The sequence below is a fragment of the Squalius cephalus genome (genome assembly GCF_949319135.1).
Source record: "Squalius cephalus genome assembly, chromosome: 15".
Classification (NCBI taxonomy): Eukaryota; Metazoa; Chordata; class Actinopteri; order Cypriniformes; family Leuciscidae; genus Squalius; species Squalius cephalus.
Genome location: NC_137136.1, coordinates 27214582 through 27223692, shown reverse-complemented (window position 1 = coordinate 27223692; position 9111 = coordinate 27214582). Strand labels below are relative to the sequence as shown.

General features: G+C 37.7%; 1 protein-coding gene across 1 annotated transcript in view; it reads left to right on the top strand.

The window, feature by feature from the left end:
- The first annotated feature begins 2050 nt into the window (after positions 1-2050).
- Positions 2051-9111, top strand: part of LOC307172732 (tumor necrosis factor receptor superfamily member 11B-like) — a 39466-nt gene continuing 32405 nt past the window's right edge. The window contains exon 1 of the mRNA XM_079895309.1: positions 2051-2127. Within this exon, the coding sequence (XP_079751435.1) occupies positions 2080-2127 (48 nt within the window). The 5' untranslated portion in view covers positions 2051-2079. The remainder of the gene's footprint in view (positions 2128-9111) is intronic.

Here is a 9111-nt window from a genome sequence, read left to right as displayed (position 1 = left end):
GCGCATCATCGTATAACCACACGCCCCTGCACTCACGATAGTCTAATAAGTTGACGCCGAGGACACACGCCTTGTTGGCTGAACAGAGTTTGGTTCTCAGAAATAATATCGCTCCCCGGCGGCTCCCATTGGCCCCAGAAGGGTACCAACTGAGGGACACTGGGTTTTCAGCTGATATCATAGAGACCATTCTCAGTGCCAGGGCTCCCTCCACTAGAGGAAGTTATGCCAATAAATGGGGTGTCTTTGAAAGGTGGTGCACTGCACGTAATGCAGATCCAGTTAACTGCCAGATTGCTTCAGTTCTGGACTTCATGCAGAAAAAATTATCAGCAGGCACATGCCCCACCACTCTCAGGGTTTATGTGTATTTTTTCGGCTTGCCACACCTTGATTAACGGGGTGCCACTTGAGAAACATCCTCTGCTCGGGCTCTCACATCCATGAGTCGACATCACAAGCTCATGTCTGCGTTCTTCTTTGCGTTCTTGTGAGCTCACACTACTCAACTGTAAGAGGTCCAGACACCCACAGTGCAGCGGCATGGGTATTCACGTTTCCCATAGCGCTTAGATCAAGCGCAGCATTGAGTGTAGCTTTTGAAAGGGAACGTCTCTGGTTACTTGACTGTAACTCTGTTCCCTGAAAAAGCGACAACGAGATGCTGCGCTTTATTGCCGCACTGGGGATGTCCCAGGACTGCTCTTCAGACAAAATGATACCTGCCAATGCACCTGTGGCACATCTAATAATAGCCTCTGACGTGCACGCATTCCAATGACGTCACTAATCAAAGTCAATTCCATTGGCGTGCTGCACACATATATTAACAGCTGGTCACGCACAAAATAGCGCTTAAATCAAGTGCAGCATCTTTCGCGCTTTTTCAGGGAACAGGGTTACAGTCAAGTAACCCGAGACGTTTTTCCTGTTTGCTATTTCAAAGTCCTGTTACCGAAGTGTTGTGAACAACGACACAGAAGGTAAATGTGTAGATACAATGGGCATGTCTCTTTCCAAATAAAATATATTTGTATTTTATGGAAGTATTATTACATGTATGCTACTATATTAAAATAGACAAATAATATAGTGTCTCTTCTGCAATTGGAGATACATTCAGTCATGTCTGCAACTTGACAAATATGTTGTGAATATCATTAGGATTAAAAAAATGAATGGTCTATAAGTATTTTGGAGATCAGAGTTTTTGCAAACTTATTATATTGGGCTTTATTAAACTTTATGAAACTATATTAATATGCCTTTTTTTTTTTTGCTTTTTTTTTGCTTTCTTTTTTTTTTTTTTTTACTAAAAGTCAATTTATTGAACAATTTTCACAGTCTTTAAACTGAGATCTTCAAAGGATTTGCTATCCTGTGGCTCCCTCTAGTGGATAACATTAGTATTATGGTCTTCATTTCTGAATTGCATTGAAACAAATGGCTGATTTTTTTTTTAATGATTACACATTTTTTTAATGATTACTTTATTACTGATAACATACCCATGATTCGTGGTATATTATTTCATGCTTTAACATTTGAATTTTCCACTTCCATGTTTTTAGCTAAGCAGTTATATAATACATTATTATATCACTAGTTAAATGGTTATTTATCAATTACATTCAGTCTTGCATTACTAACAGTGTGATTCAGTTTGTTTGCGCGCAAACCAGCCGCCACTGCCTGGGACTCCTTATAAATAAATAACTTTTATAATAACTTTTAGAGTAAGAAAAATCCAGACATTACAAATAGCAATTTTCATTCTGGTTGTATCTTTCCGGAACATGTGATAAAAGGAGTTACTGGCATAAATAGCCTGAAATATCCCATCGTAGTTTGATCCATGCCCTTCACCAGTCACCACATTTCCCGAATAATCTAAAAATACGCATTTATTTCATACTGGCTTCATCAAAAGTTTACTTTCCGCAGGTAAAAATTATTCAAGCCAGAGGAACAGCCAGAGGACGGACTGCAGTGCCACAAAGTGGGTGGGTACATTCTGACCTTTTCCCTTAAACTATAAGTGTGGAAACGATCTTGTCCGTGCGGACTTCTGCGAGACTTATGAGTGTGCTGAATATGCCTCCACTGACAGCAGTGAAATTACAGATGGTGAGTATGATGAAACTCAGTGCCTGCGACACTTCAGTAAACCTTCTGCTTAGTTTGTGTTTTTTTCCCAATACATGATGCTGTTTTACATAATATGATAATATGAGATTATAAATTATGTTGAAAGCTATTTAAATCGCGTTGTGGTTGATGCTTTAACTTACAGGGATATTTTATATTCTGTCAAGTAGCGCAGGTGAATGAACCTGCCAATCAATTGGTCTTTTCGCGCGAAATCTACAAAAACGTTCGCATTTGGTGAATAATATCGGCTTGTTTGGAGTCGAATCTTTTTTTAGATTCCCCAGAATGCTGTCTATTTTGGCTTCCTACTTGGTTTTGATACATTTATGTTGCTTTATTTACGCAGAATTAACTTTGGCTTCTCGTGTGCCAAAAATACATTGTCCCTGAAGTATTTGCATCAAGAACCCTGTTAATGTGGCATCATATTTATTCTTTTAGTATTTTTTTCCTAAAGGTGTTATAAAAGAGTTGAGAATATTCCTGATAATATGCATCTTACAGTAATTTGGAGTTGTAAATAGTTAAATATATTATTATAAGAGTATTATTATAATAGTATGTAATAATACGTATAATAGTATGTTATAATAATGTGGATATACAGTATTTATAATAGTGGTTTTTGGAATTTTTATTCATGACGTGTTAGTGGAGACAGGAAACGATGGAGACTGTGGTTATGAGTGAATATTACCCTACCCCTAAACCTAAATTCTACTCATAACCTTAATGCAAACAATAATCATTATAGCCACAAATATAAATCCCCTGATAGATTTGCAAAGCATCAGGTATGTACCCAATGAGTACATTGATCATATCTTTCCATTTTAATGTTGGTGCACCTGATGTATGGTTTCACTGTCCTTCACGTTACCTGTGTACTTTTTGTACAGTTGTAGAGTGCTTTGCATGTGTAGCTCTTTGTGGTTCTGAAACATTATTTGCATGAATCCATGTTTTGGAGATTGTCAAACATCATTGGACTTTCCATGTGCCTTTTTTTAGGAAGACGTTTTTTTTTATGAGGCCATGTCGAATAATGAGGTACTCGAATAATGGTGGTTGAGCTGGGCTTTAGTATGGAAACTGTGAAGTTGTTGTCAAGGAGATGTTATCAGTTATCATGAAAGGGTGAAAGAGTCTGAACTTCCCTATAAATGGTGTCTCTCTATTCGGCTGTTACTATTACCTTGAGGATGTATAAAACTTGTTTTCACAGTTCATCTGTACAATAGGAGAGGCCATGATACATTAAATAAGTTATGAATATGATAACAGATAATAGTGTAGCTTATTCATAGCTAGTAGTTCTAATCAAGCTGAAGGCCATTTTTAATGATTGCTAGACAGCACTGTATTGAAACACATTGAAATACATATTGAAATACACCTCTTAATTTGTCTTTTTTTCCCCCCACCTTAATTGTCTGAAATTAATTTACAGCTTAATATGCTCCATGCAGACATTAGTCACGATTACATGAAATCTTTTTCTTTCAATTTGAACGAAATCAACATGATTTCAACATGGGGGAAGTTGTGGCCTAATGGTTAGAGTCGGACTTGAAACCTGAAGATCGTGGTTTCGAGTCTCAATACCGGCTGGAAATGTAGGTGGGGGGAATGAATGAATAGCACTGAAGTTACTCTTCCACTCTCATTACCCACAACTGAGGTGCCCTCGAGTAAGCACCTAATCCCCAATCGCTCCCCGGGCGCCGCAGAAAAAATGGCTGCCTACTGCTCCGGGAGTGTGTGTTCAATACTCACTGCTGTGTGTGTGCACATCGATGGGTGAAATGTAGAGCACAAATTCCAGGTATGGGACACCATACTTGGCTACAAGTCACTTCACTTTTTATGACTTTATGTTTACATGAATGTGAAATAAAGTGACCTGGTTGATGTCTGCACGTATAACACTTTATTTTGATGGTCCCTTTTGAACATTCTGTTGACAATTAGTAACTTTGCTACTATATGTCAACTAATTCTCATTAGAGTATAAGTAGACTGTCTGCTTAATATCTGCTAACTCTTTATTGTGATGGTCCTCCAACAGACATTCTACTGACCATAAGTAATTTTGCAACTACATGGCAACTCATTCTAACCCTACCAGTCTAATGAGAGTTAGTAGACATGTAGGTGCAATGTTACTTATAGTCAACAGAGTGTGTTAAAGGGACCATCAAAATAAAGTGAATCCGAATTTCCTGCTGTTGTCCCAACCTAACCATCCTCATCTTTCTTTGTTTTAAAATGTAGATTTAATATACAGTATATATTCCGGGTCCTAGTTAGGAGATGATGAGGACACAAAGCTTTGTGCCATGATGCTTATGTTTATCAAACAATGAAAACACCCATTCCCGCGCCATATTCAACAACAACATCAGCTCGTTATGTGCATCATAACTCATTAACGCCATTTCTACATCATTGCACTTAAGCAAAACGAGTTTTTTTTAATCCAATCAAGTGATTACATGTCCTATCAAAAGGATTAGAAAAGGTTTATCCCACCCCTCTCAAACCGATTGAAATTTCAATCAGATTGGGCTAGGGGTGTAACGATACCCTCATGTCACGATTCGATACACATCACGATACTGAACTCACGATACGATATTATTGCGATGCTCCAAGACATATGGTAAAAGGTTAATGAAAAATGTTCTGTTACATTTGATATAATGCTAAATTGGTTTTACATTGGGAGTGGAAAAGAATAGTCGTGGACTTGGTGCTGGTAACCCAATGCACAGGACAATGGTGACACCAGAATAAAAGTAATTGGTCATTGTACTGTTTTGTTGTTGTGTTTTTCATTAAGAATAATAGGCTAATGAACTTACCATTCAAGCAATCCGCCCCCGAATTTGAAAACGAAAATTAACTGCGATAATTTGAAAGCGAAAGTAAAATGTGCACAGCCGCATGGGCATTCATAACGGTGCGTGTCCACTGGCGCGGAATGAGCAGAACAGAGTGAGCTCAACTTCCATAGGAATTAATTAAAAACACTCACTCTGCTCCACACCATTATGAATGCCTGTGCGGACGTGCACATTTTTCTTTCGCTTTCAAATGAGCTATTTAAAAGCCTTGCGACAGCAAGTCAGGTTTTTGATTCGTTTAAATGTCTTTGGTCTGTGTTGAGTTCATATTTCATTTGAACAGCGCCAGAGTATTTTTGGAAGCTGATCGAGACCCATCATTTCAGCTGTCTTGGTCAACGCTACCATCTGAACCCTGGTGCGCACCAAACAAGCGGTTTGGTGCGCACCAGGGTTCAGATGGTAGCGTTGACATTTATTCAAATGAAATGCACTAACAGAGAAATCGCACCAGGATTAATTTTAATCTAACGAAATATGCCAAGTGTGAACACACCCTAAAGTTGCAGAAAGCTGTTTCTGAAACAAGTAATAAAAACTCAGTGAGTGTTTTAGCGCAATTTTCTCACCTCATGGGATCACAACACTAAGAGATAGTAAATCTTTTCCTGGATTTTTTTTTTGTGCGTTCCCGAGATTAGACCTTCCTTAACATAATGCCGAAAACCCGAAGTCTCTAGGTGGTCTGGTTGAGGAGTAGATAGAAGTGCAAGATTGGTGCGCACAGACGCACAGAACAGAAATCATGAGTTAACAATCGCAATTTGTCCGGTGGAAAATTGCGCTAAAAACACTGTTGAAAGTGTAATGGGCTTACAAACAAACTTAAACTTGTAGCACATCAGCAGTAGGGGCCTATACACTCGTGATAGGGTAGGTAGGATGGGGACACTCATCGATTGCTCCTGTCTGCCTCGTTGCTGCTGCTTAATTAGCTTGCGTCTGTAAGCTTCGTATATCTTTCTGTTTTTAATCATTATTTACTATCATTCCTTGTTGTTTATACTGCTAAATATAGCTTACTCAACATCACACATTAACCTGACATCGCTAGCTTCAATCTAAATCGTAATTGCTAGCACAACACGCTAGTAATTTGCTAGCCTGTTAGCGTGCCATCCGTGCGCTCTTTATTTATTTATTTATTTATTTTTCTCTCGTGCCTTTTACAAGTTCATCAAACCTTAGATGAGTAGGATCAGTTAACACGGTGAGTCATGTCATCTTCTCCTCTTATTGTCACTTGCACTTCATGTAACATGTATACACATCCAAACTTTAATCGAGGTTAATTGTAAGAGTGCAACTGCTTTGGATGCGACTAGCTTAGTGAACTCTGTACATTGTTCGGTTCCGGCTGTAGTAGAGCCCGTGCAGAAGGGCAATTGGGTGACGGTGAGATGCTGTAGTCGCAGGACAAAACACCGCTCTTTAAATTGAACATGTATCAAGCGTCACTCACTGGACATTTCACTTAAAAACTGCTGCGAAACAAGCAAGGTGCAACTTTGTATCAGTTTGGACGTTTTTTCAAACTTTATACTCAATAAAAACTTGATATACATAAGAATAAAATGTGAAATATCCCATTTCAAAATCAAACCATCAACGACATAATTATATTACTAAATTGTGATTTCTTTCTTGAATTTCTATATTCATATATGTTCTTTTCCTAGATAAAAACTGTAATGGAGGAATTGTTGTTTACTCCTCTTCGTGCCGTGGCCGCATTACCACCTCGGGTGTGTTTTATTTTTCTAATAATTCAACGGCCCATCGTCAATTATTCCTTACTTATTTAGTCAGTCTTGTTAGCCATCTTGTATCACACTTGAATCTTTTTGGATTCAAATCTTAATTTCAGTGTCCTGTTTTAGGACTCTTCGAACAATGAGATTTCTCTGAGAGCCTTATGTCTGCCTGAGATAAATGTAGCTTACCTTGGAATTAAGCATTTGAAATCAGCACTGACTGAAGGTCACTGGTTTCTTTGTGAGTTTCCTTTAGATCATTTGAACGGTGTAATTACAACTCTCAAAGACTCCATGGTAGTATGTAATTTGGGTTAGAGTACTGTACACATCTTCGTCAAATGGCAACCTTGCTTAGAGCTCCAAAAGGCTAAAAGTTCACAACGTTTTCCACAGTTTCACTCTATATCTGTGGCATTCACTATGCTAAAAAACGAGTTTAAGGACTTAATGATTTCCTTGCTGAAATCCACCACCTGCTGTATAGAACACAATTTATGGGTAGCTTGGCATCCTTTATCTCCTTCCCATACGGAAATGTAATATATGTACATATGTCCCTATATCCGAGCAGTGTTGGCATATTATAAGGCAATATATTATTATAACATATATACATCCTCAGGATATATAGGAATATAAGTTTATACCATGGATGAAATTCCCATAGTAGAATTATTATTTATACATATATTGAAATTATTGATATGATGACGTTTTATATGTTAAGGCCATAAATGTGAACAATATATAAATATGTAAATATGTACAATATATGCAAGTTTATTCACAGAACATATATGCAAACATTCGGTATGCTTATATATGATTTTCTATAGGTTTATACCATATATCAAATAGAAAATTGTATATGATACTCTATGTTAAGACCATATATGTGAACAATATATGTCTCATTTATATATGCAAGTTTTTTTAAACAACAAATATGCAAACATTCAGTATGCTTATATAGAGAGATTTTAGATTTTTTCATTTTGTTTTTAATTGGATCCCATGGGTAACGGTAAAAGGCAAATACTCCAAATGTGTGACCCTAGAATCATCACCACCATTTGCCCCTCCAGAGATTCCACACTTTTTGTCTGTGGAACATAAAAGATCATTTAAAATATGTCTGTTTTTTTTATTTTTCTCCAAAGTCAAGGCTAACCAAAATGGTTTAGTTACCAACATTCTTCAAAATACATTCTTCAAAAAAACATCTTTTATTATTTGTTTATGTCCTATTTGTTGTATTCATTTATTTATTCCAATTTAAGGCCCTAACCCTTGCAAAACGTCTGTGGCTGAAGTTGAACTTGTGGGCCGCATGGGCTGGATTTGTCGGTTTCAAGTTTCGCTTAGGCAGTACGTTCTTTTTTTGTGTGTGTTGTTGTATTTTGTGTAGCATGCGGCTCCTGTTTATTATTGGCTGTGAACTTTTATGTTGTGTTCTGTGTAGCATGCAGATCGTGTTCATCATCGGCCGTTTGCTTTCATGATGTGTTCTGTGTAGCATATGGCTCGTGTTTATCATCAACTGGGTGCTTTCATGTGGTGTTGTGGACACTCAGTCAGTGAGAGCTCTCACTGGCTGCGTGTTCATCTGCTCAGCTGTCTATTGTCTTAACCCCGCCCTTCTTATTACCTGATTGTTGGTTCATTTGTCCCACCTGCTCTCTCCCTCGTTACTCCCCTAATTTCCTTCCCTTCTTATTCTCCATGTGTTTTCAGTCCTGTTTCTTGTTGTGGATGTTTTCTCTGTAGGTGTTGCAGTGTACTGTTCTGTGCTGTCATGCTGTGCCTTGCTTAGTGGTGGGCAGATCGAGGCTTCGTGGAACACTAAAACAGTTTGAGGCAGATGTGCCATATTGTGTCGAGGCTTTGAAATAATCCGACGCCTGTCTCCACAGTGACCCCTAGTGGTCAGAACAGTATAAATGCAACAAAAACCCGGGCCAAACATGCATAAAAACACCTTTTGCAATTTTTTTTTTAAGTAAAATCTTTCAAATGCAATTATCTAATCATCTTATAAGATTGTCAAGTGTCTATATGTTCTTTTATCAATTGTCAGGTTTTTTTTTTTTGTTTGTTCTATGAATGGCTCAGCTAAACAGGCCAATAAGAGACTATTAACTACCATTATTCATTTTAATTATACTAATGTCTAATTAAAACATCTACGAATGTATAAAACTGATCAGAGATCAAGTATAACCCACAGACACTTGTTCATTGGTGACACTTGTTCACTCAGTGACTCCTCATGTTAATGGGTTTACAGAGATCATCGC